Source organism: Dermacentor andersoni, chromosome 6 (genome assembly GCF_023375885.2).
Source record: "Dermacentor andersoni chromosome 6, qqDerAnde1_hic_scaffold, whole genome shotgun sequence".
In the NCBI taxonomy this organism is placed as follows: domain Eukaryota; kingdom Metazoa; phylum Arthropoda; class Arachnida; order Ixodida; family Ixodidae; genus Dermacentor; species Dermacentor andersoni.
Genome location: NC_092819.1, coordinates 174177970 through 174201058, shown reverse-complemented (window position 1 = coordinate 174201058; position 23089 = coordinate 174177970). Strand labels below are relative to the sequence as shown.

General features: G+C 47.5%; 2 protein-coding genes across 2 annotated transcripts in view; one reads left to right on the top strand and one right to left on the bottom strand.

Annotated features, from left to right (window-relative positions):
* The window catches only part of MAPk-Ak2 (MAP kinase-activated protein kinase 2), a 312260-nt gene that overhangs the window by 27701 nt on the left and 261470 nt on the right, over positions 1-23089 (bottom strand). The window lies entirely within an intron of this gene.
* On the top strand, positions 13915-16874 carry LOC129382706 (uncharacterized). The gene has a single exon (XM_055066824.2). The coding sequence runs from the start codon at positions 15822-15824 to the stop codon at positions 16788-16790; it is 969 nt and encodes a 322-aa protein (XP_054922799.1). The 5' UTR covers positions 13915-15821; the 3' UTR covers positions 16791-16874.

Sequence of the window (23089 nt, the reverse complement as noted above, 5' to 3'; positions counted from 1 at the left end):
TAGAGTATCGCCCGCCCGAAAGGGCCGTAATTGAAGGGTCGAAGGGGCGCTAGCGTCGAAAAGAGCGGCTGTATTAACTCGACCAATGAGAGCCATGTGGAGATTCACACGGAGGTCATCATTGGCCCTGAATTGATGCAATGCCTAGCAATGCGGCAGAGGCACCTAACTACGGAATGAGCGAAGGGAAGAAAGTAAGGAAACATCAGGAGTGGTGATGCAATGTGGAGATGACATTACGCCTTATGATAGCTCACTATGAGAAGCAAGAAAGGTTCGAAGACTGGAAGTGATGATGTAATGCGGAGATGACATTACTAGGACTACGCCACATGACTAAAAAGGTGCAGGGGCTTTACTTTACGTATGATAAGTCAATGAGAAAAGAGAAAGGGGCCAAGTCTGGAGGTGATATGATGCCGAGACATCCGGTCAACCCGCCAGAAGCATTGAATCTTACATCTGCGTCATCTACATTTGTCCGGCCCCTCCTCCTTTTAGGAATTTTTTCATTTATACACAAATTTACTTTTTTCTAGACTGAAATGAATATATAACTATTACTGGCCCAGCCATTTCCGAATTTATTATGAGAAAGTTTAACTGTTACAACAGCCTTGTCATATAATCCGCGAGTCCTCTCATGAATCAATGTGTAACTTGTCTCATGCTATCAGATGCAAATGGCCGGCCAGTGGGATAAGTGTAATATATTGCCTAACGTAGGTTGTTACGTAAACTAGCATTCATTTATTGTGCATGACAATTTTGTGTGTTTGCATTAAATTACCGCCCTTGATGTGCTGCAAATATTTCTATTAACTTTAAATATCAGTACTGTTATTGCTTTCAAAGGCAGTAAAATGAGCAAACTGTAGGTCCTTATAAGTTGTCTTTTTTCATTATGTAATTACAAATATATATTAATTTATCAGCAAGTAGAGTTGCTATGCGCGAACCGGCGAGCATACCGAATAAATTATAAATTTACTTTCATGTTCAGAAGGAAACAGCAGAGCACGGGAGGCGGTCTTGTAAGGCAAATCCAACGCATGAAATAAAAGAAAGTAAACGAAAGGCGCAAAGCCGTTTATATCTGCTTCGTTTTCCTGGTTATGCGCATCATCTCATGCTTATTCTATTTTGCAGCATGGTTACATCCGTCATGCCACACTTAACTAAATACCTCCGCTCACAATGAAGTGCGCGCTGAACGTGTGCCAGAAACAGTCCTGTAAGTACGGACCATTGCAGTGACATATCTCCAAGCATAAAAGGAAATATACAAAATCGCTGTATTTACAGCCGTAAATACGTTCTCTGTGTGGCGAGTCGCTGCAGTATTATCTTGCAGTTACGTAATCACAATTGCAGCTTGATTATCACAATGTTGGCAAATAGTGACCAAATATCAAGCATATAGCAGACGCCCGCCGCTTTGGCGCAGCTCTCACAGCGGAGAAAGCCCGCGGGTGCGGCAAAGCAGCGCAGCGGCGTGGCAAGCCTCCGGTAAGGCTTCACCCTCCCAGTATTCTAGGTCACCCTGGCATGGTTTGCGCCCGTCAGGAATGCAGGTGCCAAATCGGGCCATAAATGGGCATGACCATATCATGCGCGCACCTGCAAGCACCCAGCGCCAACCTGCCGCGTTGGCAGACAGGTAGAAGGGGTGAGCGAACGAAGAGTAGACGCCGCTGGTACACATATGCACGCACACATGACTCGCATGACTTCCAACAGTTGCGTCACAGCGACACATCAGCGCCTCCCTAAAGTCGAGGAGCCTTACGCTTCCCGGCCCTTTGGCGCCATCGGCAAAGGTCTTCCCATGCCTGATTTTGAATGTCTCTGCGTTTTGCGCTCGCGCTAACAGTTGCCACGCAAGTATGGTGGAAATTAATGTACATGCTGAACAGTTTCTGTAAACAATTTCTCTTTAAAAACCTGTATCGGTATTTTGGTTGAATAATCTGATCGCATCATCGCACATCCTGTCGTATTTTTCGTTATTTCTATTTTTTAGTCACACCAAGAATACTGCTATTAATAATTTCATGTATTATTTCTGCTAGTGTTTTAGTGTTTTCCATTGTATAAATTACTTGATTGTGCTTCTTTGGTATTTATATGTATGCCTTCCCTGCAACGATCTCTTCTGAGATCGACAGTATTCTTAAAAGAATAAATAAACACTACGCGACTTTCGTTTGCCTGCTTGAGCGCATTCAATATTCGCTCTTTTCGCTGCAGGAAAGGAAATATTTTTCCACCCTTGGCCCGCCTAAAAACGAGGATTCAGCGCAAGAGCCACACAATAAATGCCAAGAACACGACAAAACTGTAGAAACTACAGCAATGTGGTACGTGCAAGTTTCGCAGGGCTGGCGAAAGTGACCTGGCATCAAAACACTTCCGACTAGCAGCAGAAAGCCAACACAACGTGACAACTTTGGCCATGACTGGCCCTTGCGCCACAAAACCCTATACATCATCATCATCAAGAAAAAAAAAAAAACGAAGGAATGCAGATATTCTGCTGAAATGCACGAAAATCACTTGCTTCCGGCAGGTTAACAGCACTCTCTCATTGTTTCTCAAGTATTACACAATATAAAATGCGGTAAAAACACATGCGCAAACAGCAGAACTTATTATTCAATCTCAACTCGCGTAACTCTATGGGAGCTGCTCTATGCCTTCCGAACAAGCGCCGAAACTGGGAGGGCGAGTGTCAATTCATGAGAGGAAGGCCGCAAGGCATTTGGGATGAGGAGATGTGTCTCTACGCTTGGTTTACTTAAGTACTTAAGAAACTAGTTAATTGGAAGACTTTACAGATTTTATTTCACTTTGCTACCAAAGCAGTTCTGGGCGGAAATATCACAAGCGTGGTGAGCAGCCCAGAATACTGCTAATTCTAGAATTTACACCAGTAGGCACGTCAAACTGAGCATAATAGAATCCGCTGGCTTTTGTGTTTGTGCTATCATTTGAGACTATTCTTGTTGTTCTACCCAGTGACATTATATTTGAAAAGTAGCACTGCTAAGCTCGAGGACACGGGTTCGATCCCCGGCCGCGGCGGCCATATTTAGATGGGGATGGAATGCCAGAGTCTCAGGTGTTCAAATTTAATCCGGAGTCCGCCACTGCGGCGTGCCTCTTAATCATATCGTAGTTTCGGAAAGTACAACCCCGGAAGTTATTATCTGAGAAGTTCGCTGAATCATGCGTAATCCACACAATTATCTGAGAAGTTCGCTGAATAATGCGTAATCCATACACCATAAAGACAAAATTTTAAAATACCCCCCCACCCCCCGCTAGCCCCCCTCTCTCGCTACGCCTACGATCACCGGAAAAGTACTTGGTCGAGTTCCAGTGGCGTGCTGGTCAGCCTGAGTTGTGAAGATGGCTATTTGTTTTTGTTTCTTGTGGAGTTACAGAAAATCTGGTGTCGGCGTTGTCGGCGTCTGTTGGCGGTGAGTGAAAATTTCCGATAAAGGCAATAAATAAATAGACGATAGCCGTAAAATAAAATTGTGCGCCGGGGATTTGACCCCAAGAACTATGGGTTGCGAGACCAGCACGTTAACTCATTCAGCCACTGTCAATCGATGGGGCATGCGCTCTTCAACAGGGTTTTATATGAAGTTCGGACGCGGCACATGCGCGTGCCTTCGTCCACTTCCTCTTCGATAGGGTACCGCCAACAACGGCCTCCCATGATTTCCGATGCGAATGTAGCATGTTTACGCTATTGCGTTCCACTCTAAAATGGAACTTTAAACGTCTTCAATTGTAGTGCTAGCTGTGATATACTCACCCACGTTAATACTCACGTCCACTCAAGCTCACTCACTCCCCTTTGTACTCACGTGCACTAGCACTTACATTCATAGCATCCTTCACACTCATATTCAGAGTAACCTCAACTCACAAGCACTCACTCAGATTCACACTCACCAGCACTCAATAACTCATGTTCACACTCACACTCACCTGCACTCGCACTAACTCACGTTCATGCTCAACTCTACTCACTCACAGTATTCAGCCACGTTCACTCTCACCTCCACTCACACTCACTCGCACTCACTGGCACTCGCACTCACCTCCGCTCCCACTAACTGGCACTCACGCCTTTGAAATGAGTGCGAGTGAGGGTGAGTGAGTGCACCTTTCAGTGAGCTGACCTATGGAAGCGCCACCGTTTCTACAATGCTTCTGAGGGCAGTCACGGATAATTACAGCTATCAAGCGGCTAATGTGGCGGTGGCCCAGAGGGCATTGTGGACTTTGGAAACGGTTGGATGAAAACGAGTATCTCCCATCGCCTTTCCTCTCTTACTCATGCCTGCCATCTATATACACGCTCTGAACCACCCCCTGACGCGGTGTGCACGACAGCAGCAGTCACAGCAGCCTACAGCCACAGCAGCAGCAGCAGCAGTGGGAAAGTCGAAGGAAGAGGTAAAGAAAGCTTCGCTTTAAAGCTCCCCATACGTGGGCCGATCCAGGAGATAGCATAATGCCAGGCCGACCTGCAGCGGAGGTGAAGCAGGCATTAAGCACTCCCCATACATGGGCCGATCCCAAAGGTAATGCAATACTGGCCCGACCCGTGGCGGAGGTGAAGCAGGCATTAAGCACTACCCATATATACCATATTTACACGATTGTAAGTCGACCACTTCTTTTAAAATTTGAAAATCTGATAAAGGGGGGGGGGGGGGGGGGTCGACTTACAATCGAAACCAAAACATGGCACCGCCAAAAAAGTGAGACCAATGGGAGCTAGAACGTAGTTACAATGTTATGTTTGCTCTATGGCCCTACCCGTAGCTTTTCGCTATCCCGCGTGTTTGTTTGCTCTTCGGAAGGGTTTTTCAACATTTTTGAGAGTTTTACAGTGCACACAACACTCGCGAGGGGGTGTCGATAGTAGATGGAAGCGCCGCTGTTCCGTTCGCGGCGGCACCCTCAGTACGGCGGCGCTTGCAGGGAGTATCGATGGTTGATGGAGGAGCAGACACCGCTCGCGGGTTTCTCTTTGCCTGTTGCACTTAATTTTCTCTATAGTTTGACGAAAGACATTGGTTTGACGCATTCCACTTCGACTGCCGGCTACGTGCTACTTCTATGCTTCCTCAGTCGTCATGAGTGTTCCAGGCCCACTAATCATTCGGCACTCGTTCACAGCAGCGTTCAAAATGGCTGCCATCCTTTACGCCGAAGAAACAAATCATTGCGCAGCGAGCCGCAAGTTCGATGTTTCTGAACGGGTGGTGCGAGAGTGGCGACTGCAGCGAAGCGAAATTTTCACCTGTGACGGCAAGTGAGGAACTTCCCACGTCCTGCAGGCACGTGGGAACTTGCGGCGTGCGTCGGTGAAATGCTCGATCGGTCCCTGCCAGTGAAGTGCGACATGGTCGTGAAAGCCCGGATCTTCGCCTTTAAGGATTTGCTCCGCCGTGAGTACAAGTGGCTGGTGGCAGAAGACCGCGAAATTACGCCAACCGGACCTGTCAAAAGAGCCTCCCTGACGGCTGCGACGGCAGATCTCTGGCTCGATGACGTCGGTCGAAGTCCTGAGCAGTCTTTTTCTCGCAAGGTTCACCTCTGACTGCCACGTCCTCGCTTATTGGCCAGTGTGGAAGAAGCTGCTCGCCCATTTTTGGGACTCGAGTTCTCAATCGCATTGCCATGAGAAACCACTCACCCCGGATGTGTCCCTATAGCTGAGATGGGTGATGTCAGAATCTCTCACCTTACGGAAGAGGTCTTTTACAGCGCGGACCATTCTTTCCCCCCCCCCCCCCCATTAGACTGTGGGTAATATGGGCTACTGGTGATGTAGTCGAAGCCACAGAAGGCAGCAAATTTGGCGAATTTGCGTGAAGGGTAGACCATTATCTGACCTTGCCGGCTACGGTATCCCGTGTCACATAAACAGGCTCTTCAGCACGTCAATGATCATTTGAGCTGTTGTGCTCTTACATGTCACCACTTCCGGGAACTAGGAATAGTAGTCTACTGCGATTAAGAAGGTTTGGCCAAGGTCAAACGAGTCCAGGCCCAGATGTTCTCAGGGACGGCCAGGGAGGTTGGTAGGGAGCAGTGGTTCCGCTGGTTTCACACGTCTAAGGGCGCATTTTTCACAACTGCCGACCACAAGTGTGATCTCAGTCGCTATGCCCGGCCACCATACAGATTCACGAGCAAGAACCTTTGTGCGACTTATGCTTTGATGTCTTTCATGTAGAAGCATCGAGACTGCTAGCCTAAATGACGAAGCAATAATGAAGCGAGTGCTCTTGTGAAGAAGGCCACCACAAACGGAAAGTTCGTCCTTTGCTGATACATTGATACATGAAGAGGCATCTTTGACTTGCTTGGCCAGCCCTGCTCGCACAACAAAATCAGCATGCTGCACTCTCCATCACAGCTTTGGACTTTCCTAATATCCTGCAAGAGCAAGAAATCCTGGAAGCGTACTACATCAGTTTCTTAGGTGACGACTACAACATTAGTACAACCTTGGTGCGCTTACTTGAAAAAGAATTTGCATTTTTAGATCGGTCAGATAGACGTGATATCTTGTCTTTTCATAGTCTGTGATTAGTGATGCTGTTGCGCATGCTCTGCTGGCCTTGCTAGGACTACGCCGTTTCTAAAACAGCTCAATTGATAGTCTGGTCGTTGTGGAGTGAACCTCTCTTGTCTTTTGACTGGTTTTTTCCTTCAACTATGTACCAACTGGCCCGGATTTCAACCCATCCTGCAAGTTCACGGGAAGCACATCTGGAGCGGAAACCACGACTTCTGCAGCAAAAAGTTCCACAGTGTCTACTGGATGAACCTTGGGAGGGGTGCCAGACAATGCATGAGCTGTAGCCAGCAATTTTTCTGGGACATACATCAACTAGAACTGATAGGGCATTGTCTTTAGCCTGAGTCTTCGCACCCTCAGAGGAAGCATATCAAGTTCTATCTTGCCGAACAATGACATGAGAGGAAGGTGATCAGATTCTACAGTGAAAGTTATGCCTCTGATTAACTCGTTGAACCTCTGGATGGTCCACGCTGTAGCCAAGGCCTCTTTTTCCGTTTGGCTGCACTTTTGCTCTGTGGTGGTCATTGACCTCAGTCAAAGACTGCTGGAGTACGGTAACTAGCTGGGCGAGTCTCTACATCTTCATAACTTTTGGTTAGAAATGCTGGTGTGCGAGTGTACGCATGTGTGAGTTTTCCTATACATACGAGTTTAAATACAAACAACTTTTAATCGTGAGTCAGCGCTCGTGTTTGTCTATTCTTCGTCCATGTTTTTTAGTGCGCGCTGTGTGTAATAGTTATGAAAAGGCTACAGGCCTGCGTTCACCACATGGTTGTGATTGCAACAGGACTGCTCCAAGTTCAAAAAAGCTGGCAACGAGAGTGTTGTGGCATAGGCTGGGTGGTACTTGGCCAAGCAGCGGTCGGACGCCACAAGTTTCTCGATTTTTGTGAATGCTGCTTTTCTTTCATTTATGATAGAATTACGTAATTGAGACTGAACGAGGACGTAGAAAGAAACAGATACGGATTCAAACTGACTAGCCCACGAACGTATTTTAATCACGTTGATTTTTTTTAGAGCGCAGCTCTTTGGCGTCCGTTCCTGGGTTTCGCGTCGTCGTCGGCGTTGTCGTCGGCCTCGTAACCAGCTCCGCCCCCTTTCATCCCCCCAGCGCTAGCAGCGACCGACTGATACCGCTGGATGCCGCTGACGCCGCTAGAGAGTCAAGATAACGTGACTGCATAGAACACCGTCGCCGCCATGCAGAAAGAGGTGGAAAGGGTCCCCCCCCCCCCCCCCCCCTGTTCTTGTGTGGCGGATAGGGTGCTCTTCAGTTGCCGACGCGCCGGTTATTTCACGTAGGCCCCGGCACGTCGACGAATACGTGACCACCTTCCCACGGCTAGACCTGGTTCTTAGCGCTGCGGAAGCGAGGGTATCATATTGTTTGTGTCGGCATCGGCGGCGTTGTCCCTGAAACCAACTCCGCAGCTGGGGTTGACTCACTATCGGCGTCAGCGGCATCAGTCAGTCGCTGCTATCTCTTCCCTCCTCCCTTTATCGTGTTGTCCGCTTGCTGCGCGCGCTTCTGCCCCCATCGTTTGCCGCTGGGTGTACACGCCGCCCCCCTCCCCCCTCTTCCTGCGAGTCTCCGGTTGTCAAAGCGCCGGCTCGAACTTAATTCCTTTCTTCGCTCCTCCTCCAATGCAACCCCTGTGCGGTGGCAATCAGAGAGCCAGATCGGTGGCGGCGGATGTGTATATGTGCACCGCCCGAGCCGAAATTGCCGCTGCCGTTCGCCCTGTGCGGTGGCAATCAGAGAGCCAGATCGGTGGCGGCGGATCTGTATATGTGCACCGCCCGAGCCGAAATTGCCGCTGCCGTTCGCCACTGCGAAATTATCTTGCTGGTAGTAGCTGCCTACTTCGCCCCTACCGCACTCACGAAAGACGTCGTGCACTTCCTGCGACTCGCATTAACCGTCCATCGATCCACACCGATGTTAGTAGTGGGGGACTTTAATGTTGACATAAAGACAAACAGCAATTTCCTAACACTTATGCGGGAGAACATCCCGTTCCTCTCGCTCGTAACGCGTCCCACGGCTGTGACAACCTCGCGAGGCACTTGTATAGATCTCGTCTTTGAGAATCAAGCATTGGTGTACCAAGTCGAACATATATCAGTCTATTTCTCCGACCACAAAGCTTCCTTCATGACTGTCAAGAACTGTTAGTGGAGTCTTTGTTAAAAGAATACGTGTGAAAAATAAAAAAAAAATTCTGTGATAGCGCATACATGTGTTGCTCGATTTCTTTGCCTCAATCTATCGAAAAGGTGAAACAGCTTATTTGCTGCGCTCAAATTTCGCATTAGGAAGTAACGTAATCGTCGGTAATTTTTTTCGTGCTGCCAAGCCCTGCTAGCACTCTTGTTTAGAAGGGTGTGTATCGGTGCAGTGGCTTCTGTGCCGTGATATACAGCTGACAAGATGATTTACCATCCTGCTTAGACGTCTGAAACCTGTAAGGTCTGTGGGAGGTGCCATTGCATGGACTGCTTCAATCTTGCCTGGATTTTTCTTGATTAGGCTTGTGTGACTAGTAATATTTTAGTTCGAAGCGAATAGTTCTTAGGGTCGAATACTTTCGAAGCGAATTCGAATAGTTGTCAGGTGTCTGAACAGTTTAATGTTGTTCTATGCAAATTTTTTTTTATTTCTGAGGTTACAACATACGAAGTCATCACAGAGAATCCTGTGATAACATACCTTAACCAGTAAAAAAAAATTATATATATAGCCTAGTTGTAGAAGGTGCTCCCTTCCACACAGATAACAATCTACAAAACATGCACAACACATCACAGAAAATCATTTGGTAACATATTTCAAGTAAAAAAATAATGGCATAAAGACTAGCAGCTGCACATGCAGTGAAGAAGCACTTCCTTCTACTAGTTACAAGGCTACAACACAGAAAAAAAAATCTGAAAAAAAAACCATAGCTATACATGCAAGTAAAAGGTGTTCCTTTCTACAGTTAACAAAATGAAAGTCAAAAATTCTCATGCAGAAAAACTAGTTGTTCCACATGCTGGGGAAGTAGGTGCTCCATTCTGCGGGTTACAATGGCACCCACTGTCGAAAATAACCTTTAACTTGTTGTTTGGGTTGCTGACACTAAAAGGTACCTGCGGGCTACCCTTACAAGGGACGGGTGAAGGTGGCTGGCTTTTCTCTTCCATCATTCGAGCAGGTCCTCACAGCGAGGAAGGAGGGCACCTTTCAGGTAGCTCTCAACATCATCTTTGATGGAAGGACCAGACTTCATAGTACCATCTGATGCAAAGCTTGTAAAGGCACCCACACAGAAGCATCTTGGGAGCTATCTAAACCTGTACCACTCTCACTTGATGTTTCACAGTATACAACTTGCAGTGTTCACTCTGCTGCTACGGTGAAAACAGCGCAGGCTCACTTCTCTGCCCTTTCCGTATAGCAGGCATCTTTAAATCTTGGGTCCAGCAACATCGCTAGGGCTGTATCCTTAGATGTCTTGACACGAGGAAACCTTTCCTTGATGCTGTGTGCCAGATTCGAAGCAACTGCCGACGACTTATCTGATTGAGCTGCCTGTCGAGCAAGTACAGTGCCAGTGCACTCCAGCAATAGAATAACTTGGGACAACGTGGGTGTGGTAACTGACACCACCAAGGGGCGCACAATGTACCAATAAAAGCAGAGTGCATGACCTGTGCAGTCAGTGTGCATACGCCCATTACAGCGGCTACTGTGTCTTCATTGCTGTGCGCTATGGCCGCAGGTCCGGTCACCACAACTGGCGACGAGGGACAATGCTTCAAGTAAATGACACCAGTGACGGTGACGCAAGAGCAAGCATGCCGGTCATCTGAAAGATAGATGAGTTCAACGCGGACACTGCAGACTGGACCGAGTACCAAGAGCGGGTGGAACTATTCCTGACGGTGAACGACATGCCAGACGGTAAGAAGACGGCCGTATTTCTAACATGTTTTGGGGCCACGACGTATTCCTTGCTGCGAAGCCTACTTGCTGAGAAACCTGCCGCGGCGAACTTAGCAGCAATTTTTGCGGCCCTTAACAACAACTTCGTGCCAAAGGTGTCGGAATTAAGTGGTAGCAAGTTTCAAATTCTCACGACGCAGGCGGGACGGAGAGGCAGTGAGCGAGTACTTCACATCGTTAAAGCAACTGGCCGACGACTGCAAATTTGGGTCATTCCGAAACCGCATGTCACGAAACCGAATCGTCAGTGGCATTGAAGATGTGCCAATGCAAACGCGGTCACTGGAAACAGCTGATTTAAACCTGGAAACCGCAATGAGTATGGTATGGGCTATCGAGGCTGCTCGCAAGGATTCCCGTACGCTGAGCGCTCACCCCACGCCACAGTCGGAGTCAGTCCAATTGACAGTCGAAACTGCCATGGTGGCAACAAACGTAGTGCAACCTGAGCGTCGCGAATGCGCGTGTTTCCGCTGCGGCGGTATCTATCAAGTGCACCAGTGCCTACACGTCAACTCAGTTTGCTACAAATGCGGGCAGCAAGGGCATCTGGCAAGAGCGTGCAAAAATGATAGCGAGTTAGTAAACAGACAGGCGCGGCCCGCAGACTTGAGGCGCGTGAACACCGTGGATGAAGTAGGTGGGGAACCCGGGTCGAGTGAAATGCCGGGAACGCACGACCTTTGAGCACTTCAGCGGCTGGGCCGGTGCCTATGCGCATTGCGGTTATCATTAACGATGTTCCACTAGAAATGGAACTTGATACGGGTGCCAGCGTCTCAACCATACGCGAAACAAAGTTCACGCAACTGTTCCCATTGGCCGCCTTGGAACGATCCGACGTACAGCTGAGGAGTTTTTGCGGAGTAATGCGACCGGTCGCCTGGAAGTTTGCAGCCGCTGTAAAGCTTGGGGAGGAGGAGAGACGGCTACCTCTGTTTCTGGTAAAGGGGCAGTGCCCAGCATTGTTTGGTAGAAGCTGGATGAAGGAATTCCATTTGGGAATCAGCAAGCCGGAATATATTTTGTCTGTGTCATCTGCAGAAGAAACTGTGGACCGTTTTCAAGAGGTGTTTTCAGATGGTTTAGGCACGTTCCGTAGGGTTAAGGCTCGCATCTTGGCGCTGCCAGACGCCAAACCCAGATTCTTTAAGCCCCGGCGGATGCCTTTTGCTTTGAAAGACAAGTTCGAGGAATCGTTGCAGAGACTGCTCCACCAAGGCATGGTCCAACCAGTGAAGACTGCCAGATGGGCAGCACCTGTCGTTCTAGTGCTAAAACAAGCACCTGTCGTTCCAGTGCTAAAACAAGATGGGCAGTTGCGCATATACGGCGATTTCAAGCTGACTGTTAATCCCATAGCACTTGTGGAAACGTATCCCGTGCCACCCATAGAGGAATTGTTCACAAAACTCCAGGGAGGAGTAAGGTTCACAAAGCTAGACCTAAAGGACGCTACCAGCAGATCGAGCTGGACGAACAGTCACAGGAGTTTGTCACTATCAATACCCCAAAGGGATTGTTTCAATACACGAGACTGCCATTCGGGGTTGCTTACGCCCCAGCCATATTTCACCGGGAAATGAAAAACCTCCTGTGAGGTCTTGATCATGTCACAGTTTACTTCGATGACATCTTGGTAACAGGTGCTAATGGCAACGAACATTGGGCAAACGTCTGCATGGTACTAGAGCGCTTGCAAGAGTGGGCTTGAAGCTGAAACTTGCAAAATGCAAGTTTTTGTTACCTGAGGTACAGTACTTAGGCCACGTAATAAGTGCTGCCGGGCTACATCCGGATCTCGCCAAGACTGAAGCAGTAGGGAATGCTCCCAAACCTCGAGATGTGAAAGAGTTGCAAAGCTATTTCGGTTTGGTGAACTTCTATAGAAAGTTTCTCCCCAACCTGTCAGATGTACTGTAGCCATTGACCTGCTTGCTTACCACTGGAACAAAGTGGCGCTGAACGGCAGTTGAACAATGAACATTCATGAAAAGCAAGGAGCTGCTCGCATCCGCCCGTGTCTTGGCCCATTATGACCCCTCCAAACCCACGGTGTTGATCCCGGATGCTTCCCCTCATGGCCTGGGGGCAGTCCTGGCACAGAGAGAGCCTACTGGAGAAGAGCGACCGATATCCTTTGCATAAAGAAGCCTAATGGCCGCTGAGAAGAATTACAGGCAACTGGATAAAGAGGCACTTGGTCTCGTGTTTGGTGTCACAAAGTTCAGGCAGTATCGGGATGGAAATTTGAAGCGGCTACTGACCACAAACCCTTGTTGGGCCTGTTAGGTGCTGGAAGGCCTATTCCGGAAACATGCTCGCCAAGGCTTCTTTGCTGGGCGTTGCTGCTGGCAGGGTACAGCTACAGTTTGAGCTATAGACCTGGAAGTCTGACAGCCCATGCAGATGGGTTGAGTAGACCCCCCTTGCCAACAACTGATTGCTCTCCAGGAGCACCTGCAGAGGTATTCATGCTTGAAGGCATGAATACCTCTGCCATCCATCCCCGTGTCCTTTCATTTTCATCAAAGGTGGTTGCTGAAGCCACTGTAAGAGATCCCGTGTTGTCAAGACTGCTACAGGATCTATGGTCTGGTCATGTTCAAGAATTGACATCACTAGGGGGGGGGGGGGGGGGGGGCACACGTGTCCCGGTTCAATGAGTTGAGTGTGCATCAGAACTGTGTGCTCTGGGGCAACCGTGTTGTACCCTCTAGCCTCCAAGGGGAAGTCCTCAAGTTACTACACGAGAGCCACCCTGGGGTCACAAAAATGAAAGCCATTGCCCGAAGTCACGTGCGGTGGCCGTCGTTAGACGGTGACATCGTAACCACCGTTCAAGAGTGCTTCGCCTGCCAGCAACAACAGAGACCACTGAGACCAGTGCCTATGATGGCGTGGCTGTTCACAGACAGGGCCTGGTCAAGGATCCACGTGGACTATGCGGGACCTTACAGGATTTCCTATTTTTTATTGTAATTGATGCACTTTCCAAATGGATTAAAGCTTCTCCCGTTTCATTACCTTTAGCGGAATGTACAATTACGTGAATGTGGGTCATGTTTGCGAATCAGGGCCTCCCAGAGATGGTGGTATCGGACAATGGACCCGCATTCACGAGTGAAGCGTACAAGACATTCTAGAAGAAGAACGGCGGGAAGAGAATGCTAGTACCGACCTATCACCCTGCTTCAATGGTGCGGCAGAGAGAGCCGTTCAAACTATGCAAGTAAAGTTCCAGAAAGTTGGTCCAGGGGACCTTCGTGCACAAATTGCACGAATACTGGTATCATATAATACTGGTATCATATAGGTCGACACCCCACGAGGTTACCGGGTGTTGCCCATCCGAGCTGTTGATGGGATAGAGGCTCAGGACTGCATTGGATCTGCTGCGGCCGGACCTAAGGAAAACAGTCCTCCAGAAACAACTCGCTCAGAAGATGGAGTACGATCAAAGAACGAAACCGAGGCTGCCAGCACAACCAGGACACAGAGTACTCACCCGGAATTTTCCGCCAAGTCTGAGCTGGATTCCCGCTTTAGTCACCAGGCGACACAATCTACAGGTGGAGCTACAACTGGATGATGGGCGACAATGTGGCCGCAACACAAATTAAAGTTTATTTGGTTAGGTCTCATTATCCATTTACTTTCATAATGGTGTTATAGTTCTGTAATTAGTCGAATGTAATAATTATTATACTTCTTTACTAGCGTGTCTGCAGCTGATTTGTTTAGTACTGCCAAACCTAAAACAATACTAAGTTTGTTATCTTTTGAATATTTTACACTATTTGTTGCAACTGTTAATTGTTTATATTTTTACTTATACGCTGTGCAGGAGGTCCCATTACAGTCTTTGACCTCGGGACCTCCTCCTGTATATTATTGCCTTGTACTATATCTTGTCTGTTAATAATAAAACCTCCTTCAATGGACCCGGCATCAAGACCACGTAAGGCCAGAGTCGGTGCCCGACCAGCACAACCATCAGTGCTCCAGCCCTTCTACCGCACGCTTGGAACCACACGACTTCATCCTGCAGGGACCAGAGGTACAATTGACAGTGGTTTACCTGAAGCAGCGACAAGCTTGGAGGGTCAACAGAGTAATACAACAGAGGAATACAATATCCGGCGAGCCCTATCAACTGGAGGCCAGTGACACCATAACATCAACACACACCGATTGCTCCCCGCCTCCTTCCTCACCTCGGCTTCGTCGGAGCACTAGGGAAAGCCGTCCGGTGCTTCGGTTTTCTCCTTGAACTGTAACTGCTTATATGCTGTTAATCTGTTATGTTAACGGGGGAGGAAGTGTGGTAACTGACACCACCAGGGGGCGCACGATGTACAAATAAAAGCAGAGTGGTCAGCGTGCCTACGCCCCTCACAGCGGCTGCTGTGTCTTCATTGCCGTGCGCTATGCCGCGGGTCCGGTCACCACAGTGGGATATTTGTCCTCAGACAGCTCTGTTGTGGCTTGAGCAAGTGGATCGAATACCTTTACAGCGGCAGTCATCAGCTTCCATTCAGCTGCAGTGAAGTTATAAACCGCATCACACTCCGAAAGCTCCACGGTGATCGGTTTGCGAAGCTTGAGCAGCCTAGCCATCATTTTATGCTTGTTATTCCAACGCGTCGGAACATCTTGCACTACTTCCGGGGCATTCAGCTGCATTTTCCTTTGTACTTCCATAAGGCGCACCCAAGCCTTTGAGCTTCTCTTATAGCGCCAACGATAGCGCTGGCCTTCGTGCACAGTAGGGAAAATCCAGGTACTATCGGCGTCAAATGAAACTTGAACAGCGAAGCGCATGGCCCAAGCATAAGTGAAGATATAGTGTGCGCCGTCCAGTCATCACCATTGACAGGTGCGCACATCCAATTTGGCCACACTGCGCGATCCCCCTCAAGTGAGAAAAGTTCGCTTATGTTCTGGTTCTTACATTTGAAAGGGAGAAAATTAAAAAACGAAGCTAAAATATTGCTGTTTACGGCGAGTCTTGTCGCACAGATCGCCGAAACCACAAGTGCTGTCGGCGCAAACAGCGGTGCGCGTGGTGCAGTTTGCACCGTCATCGCAAGGTAGATTCGCCCGCGCCAGAACAGAAGCAAAATTATCTCAATGGAGGGGGGGTCGCGCATTGCGGCCAAACCGGATGTGCGCGCCTGTCAATGGTGATGACGGGACAGCGTGCACTATATGAGTGGGCATGGGAGCAGCGATACGATGTTGTTCACCAACGTCTTTCGTTTTTTCATCCTTCAGCGTCCGGTCTTCTTCACTGGCAGCGTCGCTGCAGATCCAGTTCTGTGCTACGACGGGATCGCACCGGCGCTTTTCAACGGGAGTGCGCCGGCGTCAAGTGACAAATGCTCCGGTGGCCCATCGAATGCTTTCATGACGCAGCTGGTGACCGCTTCGCAAGATTTTTACCCCGGATCGGCATCGACGTCAACCATCGCTCAAGATATAAATGGGCTGCACCGTCGCCACCCCTTCAGTGGGCATGGGAGCAGCGATACGATGTTGTTCACCAACGTCTTTCGTTTTTTCATCTTTCAGTGTCCGGTCTTCTTCACTGGCAGCGTCGCTGCAGATCCAGTTCTGTGCTACGACGGGATCGCACCGGCGCTTTTCAACGGGAGTGCGCCGGCGTCAAGTGACAAATGCTCCGGTGGCCCATCGAATGCTTTCATGACGCAGCTGGTGACCGCTTCGCAAGATTTTTACCCCGGATCGGCATCGACGTCAACCATCGCTCAATATATAAATGGGCTGCACCGTCGCCACCCCTTCAGTGGGCATGGGAGCAGCGATACGATGTTGTTCACCAACGTCTTTCGTTTTTTCATCCTTCAGGTTAGTCCAGTCTCATCCAAGCGTTCAAATGATATATTCCTCGTTATGCTCCCTTGCCCACAAGCGCTGTTAGAAAATGTATGCCAGTGTTATTGTGTGCTCAAATTACTTTTGTCCGGAGATGTTGAATTAAACCCTGGCCCTGGCCATAGCACTCGTACCAACCCTCAAAACCCGACGCCCGAATCTGACAGTGGCGCCATACGCGCCCTTCTAGAGGATCTAAGAACCCGCTCAACAAACATTGAAGTGCAGGTCGAAATATTGAACTCGGTTAAGTCTATTACATGCAGTCAAGAGGAACTATAGACGTGAAGGTTACTGATATTTCAAACCGGCTTACAAATGTTGAGGCCAAACTTGCGGGTTTTGAATCCGTCCGTCAGGACCTTAATGCTCTCAAGTCAACTGCTGAACGACTAGCCAAAGAAAATTATTCATTAAGGGCCCGAATGAACGACCTGGAAGATAGATCCCGTAGAGATAACCTCTTATTTTTCGGTATACCTGAAGGCACCGAAAGCACTGAAACACGGTTGCAGTCAGAGGAAAAAATTGTGAATATAATACAACAAAATATGTCAATTACCCTTTCTAGTACCGATATCGCCCGGGCCCACCGTATCGGCACGGCAGAGTCTACGAAAACGCGGCCAATAATGGTGAAATTTTCCAACTACAAAACAAAGGAAATGATATTAAATGCTCAGTCTAAACTCAAAGATTCAGATGTTTCTATGTCTGAAGATTTTAGTCAATCTACAAGACATGCTAGAAAAAAACTGGTGGAATTTGCGAAGGCAACGGCGCCTAACACGCACTTCAAACTTCGGCACGTAAGGTTATTTTTAAACAAGAAATGCTATACCTATTGTGCTGAAAGTGATAGCGTTTGTGAACAAACTAGCCTGTATGCTAATACTTCACGTGTTGGTCCCAGTGCCGCAGGTGGTTCTGATGATTCGAGATAGCTGGCTGAGCGCCTCCGTCCACGTGCGCAGCCGATCCCTGGAATTTCAGTGCTGTTCACAAATATACGCAGTGTTGTTCGCAATCGCGATGACCTTTCTTGTGCCGCCGATACCACATCGGCCGACATTATTGTCCTAACGGAAACATGGCTGAATGATTCTGTTAGAAACACGGAAATCCTCGCTACCCAAAAGCGGTACTCCATATTTCGCTCTGATCGCGCAGTCGCACGTGGTGGCGGTGTTCTGGTCGCTGTCTCTGATTATCTCGATAGCCTTCACATTGATATTCCTACGACGCTAGAGTTTTTATGTGTGCAGATCACGACTGAATATCAGAAGCTTCTATTATGTGCATGCTACCGTTCGCCCTCTACTGGGATTGGCTTTTGCAGCGACCTTCATGACGCGCTGAGCGCTGTGTGTGCCAAATTTCCCAATATTCCTGTTTTTTTATTTGGTGATTTTAATTTCCCTAATATTAAATGGTCTAGCGCTTCGTATACCACTATCAGCTCTTCGACAGAATCGTCTAATTTTGCAAATCTTTGTTCCGACTTTTGTTTAACTCAAGTAATAACGCAGCCTACGAGGGTCACATCTTCAACATCCAATGTATTAGACTTGTTACTAACAACGGCCCCTGGTGCTGTTTCCAATATTACCTATTTATCAGGTATAAGTGATCATTCTTTATTACATATCATGTTGAACTTCCCTGCTCGAACGTCGCATAACAATATAAAAGTAATATATGATTATGCTAAAGGAAATTACACTGCAATCAATAAAACACTTGAAAACCTCCTTGACGAATTTCTGGCTAACTTCAACGAAAGATCCGTGAATACCAATTGGCAACTTTTCAGAAACAAGCTTTGTGAATTGGTCGACTTGTATATTCTTCGAAAAAAGCTTTTAACTAACTGCCACTATCCATGGTACAACCGCTCATTAAAACGTCTGGCAAACAAAAAAGGAGGCTTTTCCGCAAAGCTAAGTCTTCTGGAAAGCGTGAGCACTCGTCAGCACTGAAAGATACTGTTACCAGCTACAAGAAGTCTGAAGGAATCGAAGCACTACTACTTCAATGTGACATTGCCAACGTTTTTAAAAAGTAATCCAAAAAAATTTTGGAGTAGTGCCAATAAACGAGACCAGTCACTTATATCTCTCGTTGACCCTCAGTCAAACCCTATTTCAAGCACTGATGTCGCTGAGATCCTTAACGAGACCTTTAGTGCAGCTTTTTCAAGTACTGTAACCGACATTACTAATGTTAGAGACTATGCATGTAACATGAGCTTTCCTATGGACCCTGTCAGGTTCAGTTTTGACGGAATTATCAACATAATTAACAAATTGAAAGTCTCCTCTTCTTGTGGGCCTGATAACATTAACACCAAAATCCTGAAAAATACTAAAGTGTACTCCGCAATTTTTTTACTGAATATATGTGAGCAATCGCTTGAAACAGGAGACATACCGAACGAATGGAAAGTGGCTAAAGTGATACCACTCCATAAATCTGGCAACAGGCATTCACCCTTCAATTATCGTCCCATATCATTAACTTCCATTTCATGTAAAATCATGGAGCATATAATCTTTTCTCAGTTATCTGGTTTTCTGAATCATTTTCGTTTTTCACGCCTACACAAGGTTTCAGGAGGCAGTTTTTCTGTGAAACAGTTATCTTTCAGCAACGAGATTTATTCCATTCTTGATGAAGGTTCAGAGGTCGACGTCATCTTCTTAGATTTTTGCAGGGCTTTCGATAAGGTATCCCATAGTCTACTGTTGTATAAACTTGCTCATCTTCATATCGACCCGAATGTTCTAGCATGGATTCGTTGTTTTTTATCTAATAGCTCGCAGTTTGTCCACGTTAATGGTCTTCAATCATCTTCAATGCCGGTTAGGTCTGGGGTACCACAAGGATCGGTACTCGGACCCTTGTTATTCCTTGTGTACATTAATGATCTGCCTAACAATATAAAATCTTCTATCAAACTCTTTGCAGATGATTGCATACTATACCGTGAAATTAAAAACACTAATGATGTCCACTTATTGCAAGCAGATCTTACCTGCATTACTGACTGGTGTACTAAATGGAAAATGGTTTTAAACACATCAAAATGCAAATCCATGCGCTTTTCACGTCAAGGCGTCTCGTCACCAGCCTCTTATAGCATCAACAATGTTTGGTTAGCCCCGGTTACCTCGTATAAATACCTTGGTGTACATCTGACATCAAATTTATCCTGGAATCAACATATCACCTACATTACTGGAAACGCGAACCGCATGCTCGGTTACATAAAAAGAAACTTTTCTAATGCGCCCATTTCAGTCAAACTCCTTCTTTATAAAACCCTGGTTCGTTCAAAGCTTGAATACCCGCGTCGATATGGGACCCTCAAGCTAAGTCACTTATATCTGTGTTGGAAGCTGTTCAGAACCGTGCCGCTCGTTTTATCCTCCACAACTATGACCGCACATCAAGTGTCACACTAATGAAAAACACTTTGTCACTACCATTACTTTCATTACGCAGGAACATTTCACGACTCTGTCTATTTTTTAAGATCTACAATCTGAATCCTGTTTTGAAAAACGCTTTGCTCCTTTCACCCGCCTATGTTTCATCGCGCATTGACCATCCACGCAAAGTGGGCGTTCCACTTTGTCACACTACCGCTCGCTTAACTTCTTTCATTCCAACTACGTCATCGGAGTGGAATCACTTGCCAGCAGATGTGGCACTCGCCGACGATCTCGAGCATCTTAAGAATAAGTTAAGTGTCTACATTTCTTCTTCATGACATGCGTGCCTTTCGTTATGTGGTCCCTCACGAACTCTGTGTTGCTGATTTCTAGTTTGCGTTGTTAGTCCTTGTTTTCTTTTCTCGTGTTTTTTAGTTTTCCATGGATGTGCACAATTGCTGAAATTTGTAAAACTCAGTGCAGTGAGCTATGTAATGCTATGCATGCAATGCTATAATGCAATGATATGTAATGTTGTGACCCATGAATGTATTTACATTTCTTGTTATTTGTGTTATTGTATGTCTTGTTCCACTCCCCTCAATAATGCCCCCAGGGCCATGAGGGTATCTGAAATAAATAAATAAATACCTTCACTTATGCTTGGGCCACGCGCTCCGCTGTTCAAGTTTCATTGGACGCTGATAGTACATCCCGCTTGACATCACTCACGCACAACTGCAGCATGTGCCCGAAACATTTTATGCCTATCCAAGGCGACTGACTAATTGCAGCAGTGAAATTTCTCCAATTATCTGTAACAAAGTACACTGGCACAATACCTGGATCGGGAAGTGCCCACTCCTCCATCACGCTTTTCAGAAAGAGCACCAAGTTTCCCGCTGTGTGAGCATCTGCCATTTCTGTAAATGCCAGTGCGTGCACATGCAGATGAAATGAGCTGCCCATGACGTGGCATGTTACCGACAAGTAGCTTTCATTAGCATGCAATGTCCAACTGTCCGTCGTTATTGAAATTGCCTCTACCCCACTGTCAATCACCGCCTGGAGGCTGCTTTTCAAGTTTTGCTTCTTCGAAGCGTAGAGCTCCGGAATTATTGCTCTGGACAACGTTGTTAGCGACGGCGCAACTTTAACAGACGGTGGCGCAGTCGTGCGGCGGCGGCCGGAAACAATCGAAAGGTTATACTCGCCGCTGGCTGCCGCCCATTCGCGTAGCGTATTGGTGTTTTCTTCACTTTTGGTTGATGTTTTAACACGTTCAAAGCTCCCGTAGGATCCTGAAAGACACTTAACGTGCTCAAAATGAGCAAAAATAGAAGTAACCGTATTTGCTGTGTGCCGCAATGCAAAAGTTATACGGTAGGTGATGTGAGCCTTCACGCATTCCCACCGGCTGTGTCCATGAGGAAGAAATTGATTATTAAGCTGTGGATCGGCAAAGCTGTCACAGAAGCGATGAAGGTTTGCAGTACGCACTTTGTGCCAGACTTTTTTCGGAATGCGACAGATGAGTGACGATTCCGAGCACTTGAACATCGCGAATAGACGCACCTCCATAAAGACGCAGGGAAAGAAATAATGCACAGTCTTAACTCAAATGTGTTGTAGGATGATTGATGCTTGCGTTTTTGCCACTCGTGCCTTTGCGGCTACGTTGGAGAGTAAACATTCTCCATGAAACCTTGTACCTGATTCAAAATTTCTTGTTCTTGCTCATGCGTTCGTGCTCTGCAACGCCGGCCTGAGAGTCCACCATTTTCGAACAGAGCAATGAGTTCCTCATTTGTGCATCGAAGCAAAGTGACACAGGCGTAGAGGAACCTAGAACTCGTGCTTGTCGTCGTCTGCCATTTCGATGCGTGGCTGCGACCTGCGCACAGGCCCGCATGACTGCACTCGTCAGGTAACAAATCCTAGTTCAACAAACTTTAACTACTGTGCAGTGTTCGTGTAGCGAACCCTCAGCTGATTTGCGTGTATATTATTTTATAAAAATAACTGGAAGAATGAAGTGAGCATTGCCGCGGATCGGTAAATATCGACTATGTGTCGCTCGATCTGTCTATAGGCATGACGCGGTAGAACAGATGCAGACTGCAAAACTACCGCAAGACTGTAGCTTGCACAGCACGCATAAAGCGCAATAACTAAATTACAAGGGTGAACGGTTATCGTATTACCTCGCAAAAGCGGTCACATGGGTTTTTGTATACTTCTCGTGTTCAACATCCAGCTTTGTGAACACAGGCAGGGATAACTAGACAAAAATTTTCAACGTTTATAGATATACTTGAGTTTCGAAACTCTCCGCCGCGCCCATTGGCAGGAGCCGGCCCGCCGCGGTTCCTGCCACCGCGGCGCTGCAGTCGAAGGTTGAGCTATGGAAGCAAGCGTCGTCTGCTAGCGCCCAATGTTTTGCCTGTGCAGTGCGCTCCTAGATTGCTTGTACAAATGACTTTTGTTCGCTAATCTTTTCGATTTGCGGCAATTTTATCATGCGGCGAAAGGTTCGAACTTTTCTGTCTTCCACATTCACGCGTCCAGCCTTCGTCGTAGTGGAGCGCGCTCGGTGCGTTTGCCAGCGCGATGGCTATTGAATGAGCGGTTATGTACGAGCATGCGACGATGCGAATCGTGGCCTATTGCAGAACAACTGTCCTGCGACTTCAAGGCCGCGGTAGGTTTACGCTTTATCGTCGCTAAAAGCCGTGCCGCTCATTAAGCGCGTCGCGCCAGCGTATACAGGATGGCGGACTTGTCTGCGTCCGTTTTCTTTCCTACAATCTTTAAAGTACCGCTCTTCTGGCTCGTAGTGCGCCTAAAATTGTTACTTCCAAACGCAGCGCTTGTTTCATCCATTCCCGCTCACCTGAAGAAATGCGCAGCGAGAATTTCATATTGATACCGAGCACCATTCGCCCTCCGTTTGCACTGACCGCAAGCGCGCGCAACTTCAAGACGCTCAAGGCGAGGTGTAAGTCGGCGAAGTGGAATGCCTTGCAGCTGACGACCTCCGCAGCCCACCTTCGTTCTGTAGTCTCTACTGTGCAGCTTCTTCCACACTTTACAACACCAATGTACATAATGTACCAAGAAACATGACAAGAACTGGGTGAATTGTAT